Genomic DNA, 24,786 nt, shown 5'->3' on the forward strand with positions numbered 1-24,786 from the left:
TCAACAACAGTTGTGTTAGTTTAAAGGTGTTTTTATAAAATAGATCAATCAGGATCTAAAATACTTTGATGTGATCGTTCATAATTTTACCAAATCCATTATGTTGTTCAGGGTCAGACGATACCTGATCTCAATGCGATGAACCTGTATCAAGATCACTGTTTATAACAAAGATCGGTAGGTTTTAAACCTTGTACATGAAGGCTACAATATATATTAACCTGTATCAAAATATGCAAAGAATTTTAAAGTACTAGTACACTGTTTGTCTTTGGGGTGAACTTGAATGGCATTCTTTTTATAGAACAATTTTTATATGACATTTTATTGTTTATGTCGACAGAATTTTATTGCTACTCCTATATCAGAATCCTAGATTGGTGAATTTATATATATTGTTAATGTCCAGGTGTCTAACGAAATTGAATGCCGAAGAATGCCCCAAAATACATGTTGCAAATATTTTTCCCTATTCCCATGATTGTCTTAAGTATAGAATTCGAAGAAACTGCTACATTATATAGGCTGCATTTACAAAAACACCTGAAGATTCAGCCGGCAATCAAAGCACATCAAACGATGCCAAGCAATGGTCCTCTAAAACGATATCTCTGTTATCAAACTTCAACAATATACATTGTACTTATTTCAGTGAAAATATCACAAAGGGGGTTTATGATTGAGCCCCCAGCAGAGAAAGCGTCAAAAAATTCTTTATTCGTGAAAATAAAATTGTAATTTGTGGAACGATTCTAAGGGGTTCATTTTTCCATTGTCACTTAAATATTAAGCGAAATAGAATTCTTGTTTTTTGTGGCGAGATTCGATCCGTAATTTTATCAATACCCATATCAGTGAAATTCATAAATCAAACTGCTCCCAAAGAAAACAATTCCATTCAAGTAAAATCTAAATGTGGGGTCAGCTCTACGGGATACAAGTTTTACTCTTTGTGTTTTTAGCCAGACCTTGGATCCTTTCGTCTCTCTGTTTTCGGGTATATCGTATCGCTCGTTATCAAACTCTAATCTTTTACTAACATAGTGACAATCTTGTTGCTATTGTGACGTGAATTTATTACACAGGGTGAGAATTTTTTTCCAACCATTTTTATCAATGAAAGCAAATGTGAACTTTACTTGGGTAAAATGCTATGCACTATCACGTACCGTAGTACGACTTGAGATTTTCGTCTTTATTCTTTCTTTAACCGTATAATAACTTTAATTAGCGGTGACCACAAAACAAAATTGCCAATTACCGTTTTATAAATTTTTATCGATTTTATGGAATCCTTATTGGCAGTAAACATATCTATTTTTTAATCAACATTTTTGAGGTAAATGTTGGCTACCCCTCTCTCAATGAAACCTGTGACTTATTTGGTAGGTCCTTGTCTGGAATCTTTTGATGTATGTAGAATGAGTCACATATTCGAACGCCGTCAATATATTGCATAATGAATAATAATATGGATTGTCTCTTATTTCCGTTCTGAAAGCTGATTCACTCCTAATTGATGTTCCAAAAATACATTTAAACACATTCATTTATCAGTGTGAACTTTTCAAACAAAATTAGAAACAATTTACTGAACCTACATGTATATCTAAGGGGAAATCTTAATCTTGTTTTGCTTACGGTTACGAAGTGTCTTGCACAAATGTAGAAAGGGGGTTCTTTCAAAGAGTTACAAAGGTTGTGAATAAAAGAATGCAGTATACCGGTATTTTGCATGTCAAACACTTAAAGAATGCGAAAGACCTATCACGATTGGCTTAAAGCATCAAAGAATTGTTTTAACTTGTAAGAAAATTAAATTGTCGTTAAATTTAACTATCATTCTACATATCTTAATTACAAGTCAATTTGACGAAAAGCCACCATTTGAGAGGTAAGCGAACCATGTGACACCCTGGTTGACTCCACAATGTGTCTGTTATTTTGATAGACATTACAGATCGGGGTACGATTTTATCATCGACTCGCTGCAATTATCTTATTTTTAAGTATTGTTTCTATTGTTCACAGAAAAATTCCAAACATTTCTGACTATATTTTTTGATTATTTCGGAACCTTATGCAACACAAAATCAATCATCCCGGATTACTGATATTGGTAATAGAATATCTGGTAAGTTAATAACTTTACTAGAAAATTATTACATATAACAATTTTTCACTCTTTATAAAGATGTAAAACGAATTGTAGAAAATTACCTACAGTTATTTGTTTTTATATTGGAGAAAACTTTGATTAATTTGCAATTGGCAATGGTAAAACGTGTGTAAAAACATTGGTCTCTTTTAGAATCTTGTGGGAAAAATTAAGAAAAAAAGATATTTTTTGTTAATGTCATTCATATCCTTGTTTTGAGTGAAATATCCCTGCTGTGGCTAGACTGTTTAGTAACGGCGCGTTTGATTACAAGACAACGGCGACACCCCGCAGTTCATATGACGGGTTTTGGTTGTCGTCTAATTGACGTGGTAAAACGCACACTTCTAACGAGAAATCTTACAAATTTTCACACATCAGCTTCTTTACGCATAAAGAATGTAAATTATCTAATCTTTTAATTTTAAATTAATCCCTGTTTTTTGTGTTAATTAATGAAATTGAAAGCTTTCCCCACTGAAAAAGAAGGGATGTATTTAGTTACACGACGAATGCTTAGTGCAATATCGATAAGCGCTAAGTTTTTTTTGTAACCGCAAGCGTTATTATAAGTTTCGTGAGTCAGAGAGAAATTCTCATCTCTTACGAGAGTGCGAGGCAGCTTGTTTATACATCAGAGTAAGATTGTAGTGAGTCAAACTGACGAACAGATGTTTGTGTGTACGCTACTGTCTCGGTACTCCGTGATCGGCTAAGTTTTGTTTTCTTGTTGTTGCATTTTATTCATTGTTGGATTTTAAATTTTAAAAAGGTAAGGTTTCTTAATTTTAAAATTCAAAATACTACTTGCACTCTAAAAATTATTTTTCATGCATTATTGATAATTGACACAAGCATGTTTTGCACAATTCTTTTAATTATCAAATTTAATACTTGTACACGATGTGCAACTTTTTTCTGAAAGAAGATTAATTAATTAATTTGCAAGGAATAGATGGTAAATAATAAGTTGAAGGAAAACCCTCTTTTCAACAAGATGCTTGTACGGCCTAGCGGTGTAACTGAATCCTTAAGATTCGGATCAGGATAGGGTGAAGATGTGAAGGATAATTAAAACTGACACTTTGTATCTGTTTTTGGCGATAACTGGGATAATTTATTGACTTTCAGACACTTGTACTAATTGTATCAGTAATTTATGACTCTCGCTACACCCGCGGTGGCACACGGGGTGTTGAGGTGCTAGGCTGTCATGTTATAGCGTGAATTAGTGGCCTAATGGTCCATAGTTTCTGCTCCGGGTCAATTTCATAGACGATGTAATTCAACCAAAGACAACATAACATAAAATTTAGCAATGTCAATAATAATAATTCGAGGAATGTTGGATTTTTTTATTTTGATGTTTAAATTATGTTAAAAACAAGCACTTTGTGACAAGTTATTGGTTACTTTTCTTTTAAAAAATAAGAATAGATTGAATTTCGAGGATATTCTTTTTAAAAAAAAAACTTAATAAAAAAGTCTATTTTAATTTTAATTACTTAAGCGTGTTTGAGATTTTGATAAACTTGACTTTGAACTGTCTCAAAAGGTCGCGAAAATAGCAATATTCCTCGGCCTACATAAAAAGTCAGAATCAGGTATTTCATTTTCCATTGATAATGTTTAAATCTCGGTATTATTTATTTACGTTTCGAGTTTAAATTGAATAGCAAGCACAAACTGCAAAGCTAAAAAAAATTTACAGTAAATGAGGTTGATAAAGTCTTCTCCCAGTTGTACGAATTGGCAAAATTGAGCTAATAAAATATTCCCAAAATAACTGTTTTTACAACATATATACAGACTATTGACTGCCAAAATTCGTCCGTGCTCTAAGCTACACTTCACTAGTTGAACCCGTTTTAATGTGTTAAAATTGGGTTTAAAATGGAGGGAGAAAAACTTAATATGTAGGATTGACAAAAGGCAATGAAATCAATATTTGGGGATGAACCCAAATTCGGCACGAAACGGTTTAGAGGGGATTACAGGTGCTATAGGATAAAAAACATAAAGTAACTGTCGCTTGTTGACAGACATAGACCGGGGAAGGACTTATTGACAACGAGCAGGATAGGGGAACAATAGATTGTATGAACAGTTGGCGGGTTTTACGACCGCCCTCTGCCGGCGAGTCTTGCCTACTGATTCTGCGTTTTCTATTTACAGCGGACGAGTGGCCGTGTTTCCTCAGTCGTCACAGACCCTCAGTATATAGATCAGCTGATAGAAGTTAGTCTACCCGACACCTGACATGGAGCAAGACACCTGATATTCGTCTCATTCAAACGACAAGACGTGATTTATAACGTAATGTCCCTCTAAATTCAATACTATTTTGAAGAAAAAATTTCTTAGAGGAAAGTACACCGGAGTGAAGACAGATATTTGTTATCATATTTTCTGGAAATTTTAGTGTCCCAACTACTGACAATATGAAGCTTGGAAACTTATTTTACGTATTTTCTCTTATTGGTGTTTTATTTTTTGTGGATTCTAACAATGCTAAATCGCAACGTTCTAAGTCTGTTAAAGGATGCAAGTGTCGTAAGTTTTACAAACACATCACAACTGATCTAGATTCAAAATTTCGGTCCTTAGAGAAGAAACTAATGCTGCACATGTCGGCCTCTGACATGGTGATGAATTCTACAGGATCTTACAGGGAACTGGACACAAAAATGGGACGATTAAGGGGGGAGGTCATGCACACCAAAAAAGCCTTGAATTCAGAGACAGAAACTCTACAGAGACTTAAAGATCAAATCCGATCTCAGAAGAGAAGCATGGAAAACATAGATAACCATTTTGTACTTTTAGAAAATGTTGTTAAAAACTTAACGGAAGTTATAGGGAGGCTAGGTAATCTTGCTCCGTCCGTAGCCGTGCACCGGACAGTAACGGAAATACTGACGACACCGTCACCGACCGTCCAACTCAAAACAACCACGGAGCCTGTTAGGGCATACCCAAGACGTAAGTCTCTTGTTCATGTAATTCATTAATATATGTTCATAATAATATAATATTGTTATTTTTTAGCAATTGGTTACAGTATATACAGTATATAATCTTTGTCTATAAATATATTTCTATTAAGTCCAAAATATGTAACAGCAACTTTTATAAAAGCCTAAGATTTCGGTTGGGATTTGACAGTTATATATGTAAGAAATGTCAAAAATGAAGGCGATAAATTTCATGCTCTATAGTATTTCAATGTCCTTGCTAGAATATGTAGAATGCGACAGATCAGAATAACTGTAATGCCATTGGCCCAAAATTAAAATAAAGACGCAGGTGTTGCGGAGATTAAGGTATAAATATTCCTGTAATGCGACTTTTTGTGGCATGCAATATATACCGCATGATATTAAAATCTTAATCTTATCTATGTATATATAATTGTATGTATAAATATTTGGAGGTACTTCTGAAGAAAATTCTGCAATATCGTGTTGCAATAAAGGAATACTTCACAGAAATGTAACAGATTTAAAACCATGCTTTTTCCAAAAGAAAATTAGGAAATCGCTATGTTAATCTTTCTTGAGAATGACAGGCAATATTAAATATATTTGTATGGTACTATTTAAACACTTACAGTCATCCTCCAGAGATTATAAAATAAATTCAGACCTACGTAAAAATAGTTGGAAATAGTTGGATCGGCATGTTGACGTTGCATTTTCAGCCATCAACGTTCTGGGGCGTTAATTCTTCCACGAGGCAGATGACTATTAAAACATGTTAATGTAGAATTGTGCTTCTTTTTACATTGAAATCATGTGCTTTGTCATCAAGGTAACGAGATAATCCAATAAATCCCATAAATTATTCACGCCCACCCAGCAAAATATCAAAAATTTGTATGAGGATTTAAAATGAATAAATGCTTACATTTTTATGGAATTATGTAGAATACGCAAATCTATCTTCATATCGCCAGAAAGATGTGTGTATATTATGACATTGACGAAGTTATAGGAATTTCTTTGTTGGAGGTCTTGATCTGATTTATTAGGGAATAATTTTCGATCAGGGATTAAATGTCAAGGCTTAGGTGGATCTGCAAAAAAAAAAAGCATGTGGTGACCTAGAAAGTCTAAGGCCTGAGTAAATGTCTGTGCCTCCTAATTCAAAACAGACAGTGCTGCAAAATTAGATGGCGGGTCGAAACAATACAGGAGAAATTAGTCGGAACTCTTTCAAAACTTAGACTGAAAATAAAATAAACTGACGAAGAATAATTAAGAAAGGGTAAATCATCCAGTTATTTGCTTTCGTTATTCGCACTGACTCGTCGTACACACCACGTTGTTATTATTGACAAGATAGAGTATTCCTATTGTTGATTAATTTATCAGAGATCTTGTTTAGAGAGCGTGGAAAAGGCGTCAACATATGAAGTGAATAGAGTCAGTTATCTAGCATAAACAATCATCTTATTATGACCTATCTCACTACAAACCACAAAATTAGCCTAGAATGATCGGGTTCGGGGTTCAGCGAGTACCCCTGATAAATGACCAACAGCTGGCAAAAGAAGTCCAATATTTGTTCATCGAATTAGGATTTGCACTTCTTTTTAAAAAGAAAATCTATTTGAAAATATACATGAGATATTTTTCTTTATCTTCTGTTTAACTTTTTACTTTTGTTGGAATTTGTATGATCTCCGTTTAGCAAGGTCAAGTTATTAAAGCATGGATATTTGGCGTGAGGTGCCAAACCAGAGTTGCATCTAGACTGGTGGTATATATATTATATACGAAACGATCGGTAATTCGATGGAAATTTGATTACATTTTCCTTTCAAACAATATTTATTCTGGGAGAAAAAATCTGACCAGATTGAATAACAAGCACTTATTTCCCTTTATCTTACCAACCCTGAAAAGTTGCTGTTGTGGCAATTTCATTACTTTCCTTTTGACCCCTTGCGCTTTCGGTGCGATCTTCTCCAAAAACTTCACAAGTTTTCACATTCCAAAAGTATTTATTTTACTAGATATGATTTGTAAAGTCAACTGCATTATCATGTATATTTGGGTCCAATTCCTGCAATTGTTGGAGAGCCACATTTTTGGCATACTAAATCAGTGTAAACTTACTGTAATTACCGAGTCGGGTCCCCGATTTTTTTCCCCAGTGTACAAAAGGTAGAGATAATGTAAAGATATGGAATCATTGCAAATAGGGGAGCATATTTATGCTTATAGTTCACAAGAGGATTCAGATCGTATTAAATGTGATGTAGTACCGAGTTCACAATATATCTCTTTATCTCCTTATAGCCATTAAAATAAACTTAAACGGAGTCTGAAATGTCTCTGTTGATGATGATGCATGTTTTAAGCCAATTCTTTTAAAGGCAAAGATAATTTTTTACTTAAGTAGTCTACAACAAAAATATTTTTATTAGTTTATTACCCTCTTTGATTGAAAAAAGTATTATTTTCGTTTCAAGGTCAGTTTTATTGACGTGTAGATTTGAGGATTTGATATTATTTTTTAAATTTTTTTTGAAGAAGTAATGAGAGAAATAGTCTATTCAAATGCTAAAAAAGCAAAGTGTATTGAATGACGAAGTTCTCCAAAAACTGATTAGCCTTTGTATCTGAGTTGCTGTCTTTGTATGGCATAGATTAGAGATATACAGCACTTATATCAGATACATCTAATCAGTGGATTAAACACTGTGATACATCCGAATTTGAAGAAAACTCGGTGACGGACAGGTCTTTAAGCCTATCAGCCCATGACTCACCCGTAAGAAAGATCAAAAGATACCGCTGAACGGGGTAAAATTGTGAACAATTCAGGAAACTTGACCCCATATTTTGTCGACACTGAAGTCATTGTTTGTGTCCAATCATCAGTTTTGGACCATGTAAGACAGACACAGAAACGACTTAATCCAAACAACAATGTCAAAATCAGGCATCCTTGTCTTACACCTGTGACGGCTTAATATAGGGTCAACACTAGATAAGTTATGCTACATTGTGACAATCTAAAATCTCTTTAACGAGATCAGCGATTGAATCATCGTGTTTGTCGACACTGCGTAAAAGATAGCGATTTTCTTTTGTGTAATCTTTTAAAGAAATCAATGATTGGGAAGGACAGGGTGGGAACATAACAAACCTCCTCTTTATTAGTAGTATCACCCGGCAGAGAGGGTTAAAGCTGTCCAATAAATGGCTAGAAACTAGCTCTGAGATAACCACGCCTTCACGAACTAAGAAAATACAGCAACAACACAAATACGTATACGGTATACATCAAAATGATATAGGAACATAATTTTTTATTTATAAAAAGTTTTGTTCATTGTTTTGTATGATAAAGTCGTTAGTCGTCTTGTTATCTGTTAGTGTAATCAATTAAAATAAAAAAAATTATTGTGGAATTTCCCCTCAAAATTTCGTAAAAGATTCGTAGAGAACTTTTTTTCTGATTGTGGGCAGGTACTTTTGTACTAGACAATTAGAAACAGAAGACAAGGAAATTGAATCAGGGGAAGTTGTTACTTTGAACTTATCCGAGTTATTGCTTAAACAAGTCTTTGTCGCTGATAAGATTTAAAAGAAAAAAGCAGATGTGATAAAAGTCAAAAATTAACCAGTAGACGGAATGGTTTAGCGTCAGAGAGCTATCACAGAACAGGCAAATCATCACTTTGTTTTGTGATCAATTTGCGATATTGTTGCCAAAAGACCATAATAACTTAACGGAAACCACAAGTTTTGGAACTTGGCATAACACAATAAGGTGATAATTAATTCTTGTACATAATTCTCTCTAGACTACTTGATCCTAGAATTTGGGTTTTGAATGTATTTTCAAAAGACTGATCTCACAGATTTTTCAGGAAAAGGGAGGATTCTCTCCTTTAAAGTGATTTAATAGATCAGCGCAAATTCAATAGCTCGGATGAAACCACAGTCTGGTCTTGCGGCAGCTAAAACGAACAAGAAATATTAAAAGAAGTAAAATATTAAAAACGAGGCAAATTGACTGTTAAGCAGCCATATAATGAAACTAAATTTTTTTTTCTGATGAAGCCTATATGTATAAGCCACTTCAGAAGACAAACGAACGTTTTCTGAGAATTAATGAAACATCCACTCTGTCTAAATACTTACAGTTGTAAATGTACAAAATTTTCAAGGCTCTGGAAAATAAACTATAGCGCAGAGCAAGTTGTCTTTAAATGTTGAGAAATTAATATTGAACTTTTCTGTGAAATATCTGTAGTTCATTCCTCTTATTTTAATCATTGATTTTACATCCTGGAAACTTTAGCTGATACAAATCTCATCTGGTCTATTGCTTGATATCATTTGATTTCACATTAAAAGAAAGTGAAAAGTGAAAAATTAGACTTGAATGATCCAGAATAACCTGTCCTACTTCTGATGAGAAAGGAGGTCATGTCGGAATTTTGTCATGTAATGGGTTGACACAGATTTGTTATTTTATCCACGTTTCATTAAGTAGTCTTATTTCATTATCAAATGTGAAACAGCGCTGGATAATCTAATATTGAACAAGATCTTTTTGCAATTATGGTAGTTATGTTCATAAAAAATTTCTAATTATGATATAAAGTTACAGTCTTAAAATGATTATTACATCATGAGAGAGAGAAAGAGAGAGATAAAGAGAGAGTGAGAGAGAATCATTGCACTTGGATTAACTAATAGCACCAACCTTTTTATCTAATGTTATGCCATATCAGCAGCAAAAAAATCATAGAGGAACAAAATTAAAGAGAACATTTTGGTTGTAATCTTGATGGATAGGCCCAATCTGATGTAAATTCATTTGTTTGAATGCTCTGCCTGTCTGGATATCATAAGATGGTGCTTCTATAGAGCGTGATGTCTTCCCCCCAACCATGCTCTTTACCAAAGACGTATAGCACTCCAAATGTCAGTATTCTGTTAAGATATAATAAAAGCCCTTAACTTCTACCGAGAACAAACGATTTTCCACCACATCAAGGCCCTAAATAATGTGTAAAATATTTGTAAGGCTTCTGCATAAGTGCAAGACACTTTGAGCATACCCCATGTGACGTCACTAAATCTATTTTCCATAACCAAAACAAACTTCTTCATGAAGCAGTAGAGATCGTGATCTTGTGTTCGCAAGTTATATCAAATCAAAACCACAAAGAATAAATGCGTATTGGAGGAGAAACTCGCTTATTTTCAGTCTCACTGGAGCAAATTTAATATAGCTGAATTTTCCTGAAACATAATTATCTTCGGCATCAACTTATAAAATTAAGGCCACCTGACTTCTTCTCAATGTTTAATTCAAACTTTTCTAAAAATTCTCAGTGATTTGCGTATAAAGTACATTTTTACCACACACCCTTAAGAAATTGGTCGAACTTAAACGAACCGTGTACTCCTTGTCTTCGACGAATCAACTTCAAAGACTTCATTTAATTAAACATCTTTATTATTGGAGGTTAAATCTAAAAAACAAGGCAGATTTTCTTTGCTAAATGTTTGCTCTCGGCTTTTTCGAGTTTAGACAAAGTTGTAGGAATTTGCAAGAAATATGCTTGCATCATCTACTTATCTTAAATGTACGAGGGGTGTTAGAAAAGTTCGCGGACAAGTTTTATTGTGAGCGCGCTATTTCCACGAAACCGGTCAAACTTTACAGATAAAATCTTTACCTTTTTTCCAATTAATATACAAGAATTTGGTGCTCTCCGATGATTATTGAAAAATATACAGCTTTTTTATTTTGATAAATCTTGCTTCACGGAGCATGCTACATTTTGGCACGTTTACATCACACTCTTTTTTAAAATTAAAAACATCGCAAATAGTTTTATGATATTTTACCTGCCGTTATAGTATTCATGAAACGTCACTGGGAGAAATTTTGAACTAAATTGGAGGGTATATGACTGTTTTATAGCCGTTTTTAACTGATCAACGCTTAAAAACACAGCCAAAAATCGGAACGTCATTTAGCGTCATGGAGCACTGCACTATGTAAAAATTATGTATGCAGACTGGAAAATGTCTAAAAAGAGATTAAAATGTTCAAGACGGGAATTTCCTACACCTACAAAGGACAAGTTTTCAAATGGTTGTAGCTTCATAAGAATGGAAGGATTAACATTTTGAATGATTACCTCCATTGATACTTCAATACCCCCGTATCGCATGGACGTTGTGTTGCGCCTATATGGTTTTGCATAGTTTCCATACCTGATCGATTAACTGCATAGACTTTTTTAAAGATCTCAATAATATCCGAATCAGTACAAAAGACATTATATAAAAGAAAAGTAATATGTCTTGATATAGATATTCAATTTTAAAGTAGAAAATAGATAAGAAAAATCTGAAGAAATGAAAGATTTATAGAACTTTACCGGTTGAAATCTGGTTGTCACGTCGCCTTACGTCAAGTGATTGCTCCGTGAATTCCATGACCTCATAGTAAAAATGGTTGTAAATTTTCAAGATTTTATTATATGGACCTGATTTTTTACATACCAATAAACAAAATGTAGGAATTTATTCAGACATAGGTCATACTTCACAGTACAAAATAGATTTTCCGTAATTCAAAGTGTCCGCGAACTTTTCTAACGACCCTCGTACATGTACCAACAATTTTTAAATTTTTGAATTGTTTTCAAGAAAAATTCTGTGTATGGGTTCAATAAGGAGGGGGGCCCGCTGCGTATGACCCTTGGCCGAGGTCCTGAAATATAATGTCCTAAGATCGAAAACCCTAACATTGGGCGGCTTGTGTTTTTTTAGTGATAAATGTTAGAAATTCCTCTGGCATACATCTTCCTTTGAAAATCTTAATTCACTTAGAAACAAACAAATCTACTTCCTCCTCAGCTATGTGTATTCGTCCATTAAGTCATAACAGTATATCTTGGTCACAATGAGTTCATCAAGTGCTCCCCATCGTCTGTTTTTGTTGATATATTAACAAACCACCAGATATGTTGATAATTCTGTTAATTATAAACTAGTTTTCTTATTTTTCCAGATTGCCATGACGTATACAAACATGGTGGACTTCGTTTCCAGGGAGATTACTACATTATGCTACAACCAGAAAAATCCCAGAAACCTTTTAAAGTTGTCTGTAAATCCATAAATAATACCGGGGGTGAGCACAGTTAAATGTCGGCAATCATGTATATGAAGTGGCTATAAAATATTGTTCAAATTGGCTTTTTTTTTGCAATGTTGCATACATTTGACAGCAATATTTGTATATTTGTCAGGTTGGACAGTGATTCAGAGACGCCAAGACGGCTCAGAAAATTTTTACAGAGACTGGAAAACATACAAAAACGGATTCGGGTCTCTTTCCGGAGAATTTTGGATGGGGAACGACAAAATCTACGAACTGACAAACCAAGGTGATTTATTATATACAAACAAATATCACAAAATGAATACAGCAATAAATAAACATTAATATCGTAAACACTAGTCATTGGAAAGACAGAAGGTCCTCAACATGGAGTATTCAGAGAAATCGTCATCATGCTTTGTCTTGGTATTAGTTGTACTCTTCCGGTTCCTCTCTAATAGTACTGTCTTGGAGACGGTTAGCTTCGATTTCTTTTTTGCCGTACTTAACTTTAAATTTATATATCTGACCATCCTCTGAAAAGAAAATATAAAGGCATCAAAGTAATATAACAGCTTACCTTTTCTTGTCTAGCTTTAACCAAACTTATAGTTCACACAAAATCTTACTTGGATCTAGGTAGCGACCATCAAAGTTTCTGTCCTGAATCGACACAGGTCGTCTTTTGATGGTGGTAACGTAAGGTGTGCTGATTTGGGGGTTAGGGTTATGATAATTCCTGGGTGTCCTTGGCTGTTGGTAGCCTGTTAGTGACGGTACACTTTGGGCCCGTGTCACCACTCTTCCGCCATGACTTTCCCATCTGGAAAGGGCGGGGGCGGTAAAAGGTGGTCCTCCTTTACTTTCATTTACCTGTGATGGATTTGCAAATGGAGGTGCAGTTCTTATCACAAAAGGTGTTTGTGGTTCTTCTTCAATAATGCTAAGTTTTCCCGATGCAAGTGAGTCGCCATCGGGTGATCTTGGCCTGTATCCTTTTGCTACAGGTTGTTTGTTGGTTACCGCTGTCCAGGGATAAGCGAAAACTTGGTCCTGGGCGGGCTGGATATGTTTAGTATTGTGGTGGGGGCAGTTTATGTGATCATACAGCATGGACGGAATATGTAGGCTGCTGGTGCTCGGAAAACAGTGGCACACGGAAGGATCAAAATCTTCGTCGTACAAACTATTTCCGTCCTCGTCCAGTCGTAGAACGTTGAGCTCTATCCGCGGGGGTTGGCCTTTCTGTCTTGGTAGATACGCTGGTACTGGTCGACGCAAAGGCGACGCCATAATGTCCAAAATAATGTTACACTTTAGCCTGAAATAAATAAAAAAAGTTTGTCATAAACATTGGTCCGTTATTTATGGGATACGTAATAATGTAGCAGATACCATTACCACTTATTCCAACTATGTCCCTGGCCTCTTAAGTATTGGACCAAATTATTGATGTCAAAATGTATGTTTGTTTAATGAAACCTCCTAGCTGCGCTGATGAATGACCGTTTGAAAGAGTGGAAAGTTAGCTTATCAGTATTATAACATACCGACACATTGTAAAGCAGCCTCTCAAAGGAAAATTGATAACATTTTGACTTATCGGAGGTGATTTTGGTCTATGGTCCCATGTTGCTGATATGATGCAATTGTTCTTCAATAAAGGTCCTTAGTAGAGCAAATAAAGCGAGACTGCAATTTTTCAAAACACAAGGTCAAGTTCAAAGTTTAAAATTCTTTATTTTGAATAAAAGATGGACTTTTCTGTACTATCTCTAATGTTTTTTTTTCCTTTTTTTTGTTTTTAGGACCTTTCCAGTTGCGTGTAGATATGGAGGATTTTGATGGCAGGAAGTACTATGCTGTGTACAATTACTTCCGGATTGACGATGAGTCCGAAAACTACAAACTTCACGTGCGAGGTTACCATGGCGACTCTGGAGATTCTTTGACCTCAGTTCGGGACAACCACAACGGAAATATGTTCAGTACGCACGACCGTGACAACGACAGGCGGGGTTACAACAACTGCGCGCGCCATTACAGGGGCGGGTGGTGGTACTCCGACTGCTACGACTCTAATCTTAACGGACAGTACTACCCACAGGGTAAACACATCAACTTCTTTAACCGTGACGGCATTCATTGGAATAGCATCAACATGAGCTCTTCGTTGAAGTTTGTGGAAATGTCTGTACGGCCCGCAGACGACACTTCGTCAGAAAATGAGGTGTAATTTTCTAGGTTTGACAGCGCATGCTCAAAGCCTTTTTCAGAGGTGCTTATCGTTGGAAATATGTGATTGCTAGTCAGATTTGTTGTGAAAAGTTTTTTTCATGAATAAACAATTGCAATTCATGAAAGGACACGGAAAAACATAATACTCAATAAAGCAAGAATGCTTTGGAGTTTAACATATTGTGATAATAACCAGATTAATGAAAGAAACGTTTACGGTGTTTGAAATCCAGTTTTTCAAACACTTGTGTCCTGGAAAATTAAGACGAAATCTCGAATTGTTCGAGGATGTCCGAGATGATTTTTTTCCACTGCCAGTCACTGTTTATGATAATAGAAATGATGTAGTTTCGCAATATCATTGCACAAAATGCCATTGTAAATATTACCCTGTTTCATTCATATTCATTAGTCATTATTTATTTGCTAAATATACGTGAACATTTCAATTCACATGTTTCGATATTGTATATATGTAAATAGACGTACATTACACTTGTGAAGATTTTCCGTTTTGCAATAAATGGAAGGTCTAAATTTGGTAACTTTAGTGCTAATCTGCATTCTGGCGCTAACAAATGAACTTTGAAGTGTTGAACCAGCCGTTATTATATCTTGTTCAGCACAGAATTGTTACAGTTTCACTATGACGTGTCTACAGCATTGTTAGAAATCTTTTCATAGAGATATGGTGTAATATATTGATATTCAGCAATGTCATTACGTTGTCATTCTTTGATTTTTATTTTTATATAAAAGATTTAATTGTTGGATCGTGATTAAAGCCTATATGTCCGTGCCTTTCCTGGTCGATTAAGTACGGGTAGATCGAAATAAAGAAGATCCCTACGTCTTTGAAGAGTTTGTCTTTTTTATGATTGGTTGGAATGTTTAGTGGAAAAAAATATAAAGTTCGTTCTAATGATTGGTAATTTTCATATTAAAAGTAAAGCCTTGCAGTCTAAAATCAAATTCAAAGTTTATGTTGTAGAAGTTCTGTAGCCTAGGTATCTGTAGCTTGGATGTTTTTCATGTGTGGGACAGGAACAAACAAATGAATGTCACTTAATGTGCTATTTATGCAAAAAAAAAAAAAAAGAGATAAAAATATCATTAAATACTTTACACTTTGGCAATATATATAAAAATATGTGTGATTCTGCATAAAACCGAAAATGGCTTTTTTTTCAAAAAGTTATTTTGTTTTGCATAAAGAAAAAAAAATGATATTCAATGATAACAACATACTTTAATAATACTGTTGCATACTATATAAGAAATTCGAATAATGTGCCTTGATGTTTGCGAAAATTAAGTAAGCGTGAACGGTTGCAAGGTTTTGAAAATACAATATTTGACAGGTGCCCCATCCCAAATCGTACAAAATATTATTGCAAGAGAATTGCAAGTACACGAAAAAAGAATTCATGTGGTTGACAAGCAAATATTCAAGACACCTAAAAATTCGAAGTTCTTTTATTTTGGTAAACAAAGAATGTTTGAAAGATTCATTTCTGAATCCTTGACAGTTGACACCACGCTTTCGTATGTGACATATTCTTTTTACAACCCTATCATCTTTCTGGCAGTGCTTGGCTTCTGACCTTGGACGTGTGACAACTATTTACACTGGTATTGCCAAAATCATGATGTCGGTCTAATGGTCATTGGCAATAGTTCCCACCAGCTGTTATCCTGTAAACATCGCCTCAGAGCCCGGATCTTCGTGCTCACTATTACACTGTAATTGTAAAGAGCTCACGTGGACGTGAAAGAAGTATTATACATGCTTCTTTATTGCTGAAGTGGTTTTTTTTAAAAGTCTACTCCGGAAAAGAAATATCTTCTAACAACACATGTACACTGCTTAACCAATTCAATTGTTCGCTGTGTCATAAACTAGGTTCTTAAGAGGAAACAGACAAAAAACAAAACATCGCGTCCTTGGACCTCAAGCTCAGACTCATAATACAAAGTATATTTATTATATTAGATCTATGTATTGCTTACTAATGAGTTTGGCTAAAGGTTAATGAGCTGTGATCAAATGTTGTCCCTAGAGTGGCTGTGGGGTTCCAAAACAACCGATCTTGTCTGCAGTGTCTAACGAGTTGTTATTTTAGTGAACCATATACCAGTCAAAGTTGGCAATGCACTTCGTATCCAACCACCTAGAATATTATTTTATGTCTGTAGATTATTTGTTTATCTATCAGATGATTAGTGGGAAATAAAACGATTGCACGTACATCTTGTGTTCCCCACAGGTCTACAAATCCCGCTCTATGACGTAACACAGAATTATAGAGATGCATAAGGAAATCTACTGGAATTTCAAAGTCATAAGATGAAACATCGGTGAAAAATTTGAAAAATATCTTTCATCAAATGCTTCAGATTAAGAACATCGTGTGTCCTTTGAGGCTTACGTAAACTGACTTCATTTTTTTTTCTCTTATGGGGTCAAATACTGCTTCCGTGAGAAGAGATTCCGAAATAAAATATAATGTAAACTATTTACATGAACAGGAGAATGGTTGTCTTAAATAGCAGAGAGGCTTTTTTCACGATCTCTGTGTATTTACATTAAAACATTCTTGCAAATCATTTGATGGAAGAGCGTCTCACTCCGAGTGCATTTAGTCTCCATGACCGACGCAGAACATCCCCCACTTTAAGGGCCCTCTATTCACTGCACTTTAAGGGCCCTCTATTCACTGCACACTAAAGAGTTCCTATTCTGCGAAATTTTAAGGCGTTAATATGATCCTCTTTTAATCTAAAATTGCAATCTAAAATGTATTACACAATTTATAATGAATTCTTACCTTTTATTAGACCAGGCGAGATAAATAAAATTGAACACTTACTTTTGCTAGTATTTTTTCCTATATAAGTAGGTAAATATGATAATGGAAAACTGACTCCTTCTGACGGATTTCAAAACGAGACGTTTGGACATGCATTCTTATTAATTAAAAGAAATGTCATGTAAAGGGTTTTACATGTAAATAATTGCAAAGATTTATTCGGAAGATCCGTGACTCGATCTTGCATTATATTGTGAAACAGATAGTATTGCAGATTTTTCTCCTGCTGGGGTCTCCTTAATATCAATACATTTACTAATAAATGATGAAAGTATGTTAAGGTTACCTTGAATTTAGTATCTTATCTTTTGCACTGTCCATCTGATTATCACAAACGGTACAACATTTACCGCTATGTAGGTCAAGCAGGAGTTCGAGTCCGTCGTTTATGATTTCCATCAATCTATATCATTTTCAATTAACTGAGCTTCTTTACAAACATTAAAATCCATAAATGTATCATATTTAATTTCAACAGTTCTAATGTTATCAAGTGCGCTTTACTGACCTTCAATTAAAAAAAATCTCTTTATTCGTGTTTTGAGTTACAGCAGATAAAGCTATGTTATATGTCTAAAGGCCAACTTTTCGCCAAGTATGCTTTACTTAGGTATATTCAAAGAGATCTTAGCAAGTTGTATACACGTGTATAAAGAACGTATTGCTGACAATTGCTTTGAAAACCATGTTGTAATACCTCCAATACAAAAATCTTTAAAAAAGACTGAAATATTTGTAAATACAAAATTTCTTGCTTTAGAAACTTGGCAAGATCAAGGTCTGGAGATACAACAGGAATCCCAGCTTTCCTTTAACCGAGAGATAGGAAAAATCGCTCTCTATAATCTTTCAAATGTACTGCGTCAAAAAATATTTTACCCCCTTACTTTCAGGATAGGGACCGATTGTGCTATCTAAATTTGCTCTTAACATCACTGGAGATTAGATATGCACATGCAAACATAAATCATTTTTTTTCAAACAAGTCAGTGATAGTATTCCAATGCAATTCCAATTTTAAATACACTGTATTCGTTTTAAAAAGTAACATTTTATACTGCAATAAAGTATGTTACTGCTAGATATCTGTGTACAGTTTCTATTAACATGTCTTGGTATTTTGTTTTTAATAACTATATTTAAAATGTATATTGGAAGATTAAAGCCAGACTGATTTCCCTTTTCTGTCTGAAGGGTCTAAAACAAAAAAGATGAACCGACATATAATAAAATAAATTGGTATTTCCAAACCAGAATGAACAAAATGAGTCCATATTAAAAAAATGAATAAATAAAACAAAAAGAAACAGATCCTTAGCATACAATATCAGTTAAGCATTACAGTGCACAATATTAGTAAAGCATTCCCAGCTAACAATCAATATCGGTAAAGAATCCCCAGCTTACAATATCAGAAAAATAAGCATTCCCAGCTTACAATATATGTAAAGAATTCCCAGCATATAATATTGGTAACACATTCCCAGCATATAATATTGGTAACGCACTCCAAGCATATAATATTAGTAACACATTCCCAGCATATAATATTTAGAACGCACTCCCAGCATATAATATTGGTAACACATTCCCAGCATATAATATTTAGAACGCACTCCCAGCATATAATATTGGTAACGCATTCCCAGCATATAATATTTGGAAAGCATTCCCAACATACAATATTGGAAACGCATTCCCAGCATATAATATCGGGAAAGCATCTACAGCATAAAACACCGGTAAAGCACTCTTAGAATGCAATATTGGTAAAGCAATCCCAGCATACAAAATTGGTGACATATTCCCAGCATACAATATCGGTAACGCATTCCAAACATACAATATTTGTAGAGTATTCCCAGCATACAATATTGGTAAAGCATTCCCAGCATACAATATAGGTTAAGCATTCCCAGCATACAATATAGGTTAAGCATTTGCATCACTAAGTATCAGTATCCTGTTTAGTTTTTCACTTTAAAGTTTTATATGTGTAAATCTACACTAAATTTTGAAATATTAAAAGGTTTTCAAACGATAAGCCCCCTAAACGCATAACGCTGTTTAGAAATCAATTAAAGTTTCTATGCTCTGTTTTTGATACCAGTACAAAATGTTTATTCAGATAATCTCTCAAACTTTACTATGTTTCTAACAGAAAACGGGGTGACAAGTAATCTACATATATGAATGACATTGAAGTCAGAAAAAAAAACGAATTTCTATATTTAAAAAAATGCTCAGGATTTCTAAGATCGATGGTAGTAAGAGAAACTGGAATTGTGTAAACCCCGTAATATGATACGCCCCTTGATCTTGTTTAAGATGACTTGTATTTTTATACTTTATTAAAGTAGCGGTTTTTCTAAAATGAATCCTGCACGTAATATATTAGAAGTCGTGATTTTCAAGTAATGAACTCAAACACTCGTAAGTGGACATGAAAAGATCAGATATGAATCAGCACCGAGCCAACTTATTCACTGAACTTCCGTTATAAGTTGAATGATCTTCAAGAATGGAAGGAAACTGCTCTCGATGTAGAGAGGAATCTCTTATAGTCTTATCATCGGAATATTACATAGATAATAGATACATCATGGATATAAATGTAGGCTACAGATAACGGCGGCAATTATTTTTTGTAGATGCTTTGAGTTAAATCGTCTCCGAAAGAGAATAGAGTGGAGGTTGATTGGGTTTACCTTAAACAGCTGTTAATTAACTCAGGAGAAGTTGATTGGGACAGTTACGTGTAGGAAGTTTTCAGCTCTCAAGTATTAATGAACAGAGATTTCTATTCTTACTGACACTGGGCAAATACGTAAAGTAAATAAAGTGTTCAATAATATATATATCGGTCGTTTTAAATGTTAAAAAATTATTAAAATGCTTGAATTGATTAAAAACTTCGTAATATTCAATAGGAATAATAATCTTATTTCCAAGGGCAGATTACTCTAAATGCATGACATTTCCACAGAATCAGAACATAAGAGGGTAAATTATTACCTGTTTAAAGAGCAATAACTCAGCTGGAACAAGTTTGTCTGAAGACTTAAAAACAACTGAGAATTCGGAGGAACTTGAAGTCCCTTCTCAGTTGTTTTTAAGAAGGATTCAGACTTAAGTATGGAGATGGAAAATAATATTCAGAGAAGATTCAATCTTTCTTGAAGATACTTTTGTAGACTTACACTACCTGTAATTATGAAATCTCAAATTTCAATCTCACCTTTCTTGTAATTCCGCGCTCTACGTGTTCCTTTATTTCTCCAAATTAACGGATTCACAACATATTCTGGTCAGTTATTCTGTACGTCAGTAATATAGAGTGCAATCATTTACAGCAGTTCCTTTAAAAGCCCCCACCAAGAAAGTAAACGATAAATGAAAGTTCCGGTGACGTGAACGCACTTTTTTTCATTCAATTCATTGTAAATGATTTTTCCTTTTTGATGATCATGAATAGATATTATGTAGACTAAGCAATCTATTTAAAGTTTTTCAAAGGTTTACGGTAACTGAGAATTTAAAGTTTTTGTGAAGTGCGATGTAAACATATATAGTGTTTGCGGATTCTCTTTAACCTTGTAACTCGATTTTTTTGGTTCCGTTTACATTTTTCAAGATATAATCCGGTATAATAAAAGTCAGACATGATGGATAGTACTTATTTGTTTATTTTATTTATTTATTTATTTTACACTTAAACGTCAAGATACAAATATTTGGACCTATATAACGTCACAAAAAATCTGATCCTCCGGATATTGCACTTGCTAACTCGCCATTGATTTTTATATTCAGTCTGATTCAAAACATTCGAGTGAGTTTAACTAGTCTCGGACGTTTTAGTCACGGACACTGCATAAGAACCTGGAGTGACAGATTCTCTCTAGCCAGTAACTCTGTTAAGGCTGAGGAGGGAATATGCAACACACATTCTTTGGTAAAGTGTGAATTTTTTTAAACACATCTTGGAATTCATCGATGTCCGGAAGTCCCCATATCTTCCTCGTACCCCTCGTCGTCATAGTAGTCTTCCTCTTCCGGAATGTCAGCCTTGCTGTAACGGCTTCCGCTCCGCATGCGACTGGGCATGCGTGAAGACATTCTGCCATCATTTTGTTCAAGATGTCCATTCCATGAAATGTCATATGGAACGGCTCTTTTTCGGACTACAGCATGTAATAAAGAAATTAGTGAAAATGCTTGTTGTTATTACGAATCACATTGTGAAAATATAAACAATCAGACAAGACTATTGAAATTAAAGGAATTACAGGTGTTAATATCATACCTGGATCAAAGTACACCCCTTGGAATCGCCTCGTTTTCATGATAGGTTTTTGTGCTCGTGGTGATGGTGACATTCGGATATCCGGAGCCGAGTGTCTACCGCTTTCTCTGGATATTGGAAGTTCCCTTTGCTCTGAACGGAAAGACTGGGAAGGTTTAATGGAAGGCTTCTTTTTGTCTTTGTGCGTTGTCATGAATGGGCTTTCTGGCAGCGGAGGCAGAGCAGGTTGTGATCTTGCTGACAGACGAGACCTTTCGCGGGACGGAGGCGGGGAGTGACCAATCTGAGGAAGCATTACTGGATAATACGCTTCCTCTCTAGTGATCGGTCCCTGTGGCTCATCTTCCTCCTCCTCATCAAAATCATCATCATCCATTTCCTCTACTCCTGTGTCATTGTCGTCTTTTTTCTGTTGTTTCTTTTTATTGTTAGATTTGCTTTTTGATTTTTTTAAATTCGGCTGAGGCTTACTTTTAGTGGACACGGCATCTATATCATCTTCCTCGGATAAAAGATCTTCATCATCATCATCTTCATCCTGATCATCCCCCTCTTCATCATCTGAGAAGGCCGGTAATACTGGTTTGGGGTAACCATACACATATTTCATCTTCGGTCGGGGAATTGTCCTTTCTTTCTTCTTGTTTTTCTTTTCGTTGCCCTTTTGTTTGGGAGCCGTTTGAACGTCTCCTTCAATCCAGTTATCCTCGAATCTAAATACACCTGCATGTGATTGGCCTTTTAATCCAGTGTGAACACAGGTTATATTTTCATAAAGCATGGAAGGAATGTTTTTATTTTTTCGTCTTGGGAAACAACTACATGTTTCATAGTCGTCTGCAGTTTCTGCCCTCGGTCCTTTTGGTTTTGTTGATGGGGGCGGTGCATATTCTGGGTAATAATCCACAAAGGAATTATCTTCACTGACATCGTCCTCATCCTCTTCTTCTTCATCGTATTCATCTTCATTTTCGGCCTGTTGACTAGGACCTGCTGCTCCTCTGGATCCGCCCGTCTGAGATGGCCGGGCCGAGATTCTGCCTTGTTGAGATGGTCGTTGAGACCTAGGTGTGACGGCTTGTTGAGACAGGTTACTTTGTGGGATAATTTCTTCCCTATTACTCCAGCCTCCAGGACTTTGAATCACTGACCGGTTTCTGTCCTGTGTTTGTAAAACAGACCTTTGTCCATCCTGGGTTCTCTCTCTAGATCGAGGATCCGTCTGCTGACTCCTCTGTCTGGACCTGTTATTGTTCTCATAGTCTTCGTCATATCCTTGTTGAGATCGTTGTCTAGATTGGTTGAGGTTGGGTTCAGGTTGAGTTCTCTGTCTTGATTGATTGAGGTTGGGTTCTGGTTGAGTCCTTTGTCGTGATTGGTTGAGATCTGATTCAGGTTGAGATCGTTGTCTTGATTGGTTAAGGTTTGGTTCGGGTTGAGTTCTCTGACGTGATTGGTTTAGATTTGGTTCAGGTTGAGATCGTTGTCTAGATTGATTAAGGTTGGGTTCTGGTTGAGTCCTTTGTCGTGATTGGTTCAGATTTTGTTCAGGTTGTTGAGATCTTTGTCTAGACTGCTTGAAGTTTTGGTTCTGGTTCGACCTTTGACGTGACTGGTTGTCTGTCCGGCTTTGTATTTGTCGTCTGTCGTCAGACTGACTTTCTCCGTGTTGGGGAGGCCTCGCCGACCCTCTCGTTTGTTGTTTAGTTCCCGCTCTTGACCCCTGTGACGTGTGTTTCAAAGTCCTCGCGGCATCATTCATAGAAGTCATAATGTCCAGAAGACAGTTTTGTTTCAAAGATAGATCACAAATACCTTACAAACAACACATCCAAAATTAAATCAATGGCTTTTACACTCTATTGCCAAGAAAGTTTTATTACTTAGTAGTATTTTATGTGGATCCGATACAAGAATCCTTAATCCGAATTATAAACTTTAACTGACCCGGAACAAGTGGCTCATAGCATTTAATCGTTGCCCAATAACAGTCTCAAACACGAGTGCCATGTCGCATACTTACAGAGTATTTACTTTCTTCACTGACCACGTATTTCACATATAGAGTCACACGTGTTTTACTTTTTAATGCCTTCTAATACTTTACAATCTTTTAAATTACTCATAAATTCATACAGTTTTGTAATGTTTACTTTGACAACAAAGTATTTACAACCCTTTTATATTTATGTAAATTTCAGCAAATACCGCACGACCGAAGAAAATGAAGAGCGGGTGGAGTGGGGGCAGTATTTCTGCTGTCATATGTAGATGACATTGGTAGTCTCTTTAGAATTGCTATCGAGACCCTCTCCCCCCTCCTCTTTCCAAATATCATTTTTTCCTGTTGGTGGACCGAGCTTCTGCTAGACCTGTCTACATAATTACACTATATATCACAAAGATACATAATGATAATTGTAGCACGGTATCTGCCATTGGCAGATACCGTGCTATAATTATCATTATAGAAGTAAAGCATTTCGATGAAAACTGAATCGACTTTTTAAAAAGAACTATATGAACTTTTTTAAGTCCCCTATCGGTGAAACCAGGATGACTAATGTTTATAATGTTTCTAGCTGTCTGTCTGTTGCTCCGTCTGTCTGTCCGTCTAGCTGTCTGTCTGTTGCTCCGTCTGTCTGTCCGTCTAGCTGTCTGTCTGTTGCTCCGTCTGTCTGTCCGTCTAGCTGTCTGTCTGTTGCTCCGTCTGTCCGTCCGTCTAGCTGTCTGTCTGTTGCTCCGTCTGTCCGTCCGTCTAGCTGTCTGTCTGTTGCTTCTGCGCTTTTTTCCCCAAAAACGCTTGAAAATATTGATTTGAGTTTTATTAATTACAGATCAAGTTTGCATTTCGTTTCGATTAATTGTTTTTAGGAATAAGACCATTTTAAATAATTTATAGGGATTTTCCGCATAATTTTGCCACCCGTTTTCTGAAAGTGGGGGATATAATGTGGGTTTGTCTCTTTCTGTCTGTAACACTTTCGTTTACGCACGATATCTCGAGAAGCCTTTGATTTTTTGCAATAAAATTTTACAAAATAACTCCCTGTGGCCTAAGGAAGAAC

The 24,786-nt window shown here is 35.3% G+C and overlaps 3 protein-coding genes across 5 annotated transcripts; 1 reads left to right on the plus strand and 2 right to left on the minus strand.

The window, feature by feature from the left end:
- The first annotated feature begins 2,111 nt into the window (after positions 1 to 2,111).
- On the plus strand, positions 2,112 to 15,395 carry LOC134253326 (fibrinogen-like protein A). 2 transcript variants are annotated; one of them, XM_062735857.1, is made up of 5 exons: positions 2,112 to 2,134; positions 4,334 to 5,140; positions 12,212 to 12,334; positions 12,453 to 12,590; positions 14,113 to 15,395. In XM_062735857.1, exons 2-5 carry the CDS (start codon positions 4,600 to 4,602, stop codon positions 14,538 to 14,540), a joined length of 1,230 nt encoding a protein of 409 aa, XP_062591841.1. In that variant the 5' UTR covers positions 2,112 to 2,134; positions 4,334 to 4,599; the 3' UTR covers positions 14,541 to 15,395. The 2 variants fall into 2 exon arrangements, with proteins under 2 accessions (XP_062591841.1, XP_062591840.1); XM_062735856.1 differs by lacking the exon at positions 2,112 to 2,134 and adding an exon at positions 2,782 to 2,930.
- On the minus strand, positions 12,591 to 20,860 carry LOC134253327 (uncharacterized). Of its 2 annotated transcripts, none has more exons than XM_062735858.1 (3): positions 20,651 to 20,860; positions 12,934 to 13,625; positions 12,591 to 12,840 (listed from the first exon to the last, which is right to left on the minus strand). In XM_062735858.1, exons 2-3 carry the CDS (start codon positions 13,595 to 13,597, stop codon positions 12,734 to 12,736), a joined length of 771 nt encoding a protein of 256 aa, XP_062591842.1. In that variant the 5' UTR covers positions 13,598 to 13,625; positions 20,651 to 20,860; the 3' UTR covers positions 12,591 to 12,733. The 2 variants fall into 2 exon arrangements, with proteins under 2 accessions (XP_062591842.1, XP_062591843.1); XM_062735859.1 differs by lacking the exon at positions 20,651 to 20,860 and adding an exon at positions 16,553 to 16,722.
- A 517-nt stretch (positions 20,861 to 21,377) lies between these two features.
- Positions 21,378 to 23,590, minus strand: LOC134253328 (glutamic acid-rich protein-like). Its single transcript, XM_062735861.1, has 2 exons — positions 21,719 to 23,590; positions 21,378 to 21,596 (listed from the first exon to the last, which is right to left on the minus strand). Exons 1-2 carry the CDS (start codon positions 23,487 to 23,489, stop codon positions 21,403 to 21,405), a joined length of 1,965 nt encoding a protein of 654 aa, XP_062591845.1. The 5' UTR covers positions 23,490 to 23,590; the 3' UTR covers positions 21,378 to 21,402.
- Between the last annotated feature and the right edge of the window lie 1,196 nt (positions 23,591 to 24,786).

This window comes from Saccostrea cucullata, unplaced genomic scaffold (genome assembly GCF_032062105.1).
Source record: "Saccostrea cucullata isolate Sc308-1 unplaced genomic scaffold, CSIRO_AGI_Scuc_v1 ctg176, whole genome shotgun sequence".
Taxonomy (NCBI): domain Eukaryota; kingdom Metazoa; phylum Mollusca; class Bivalvia; order Ostreida; family Ostreidae; genus Saccostrea; species Saccostrea cuccullata.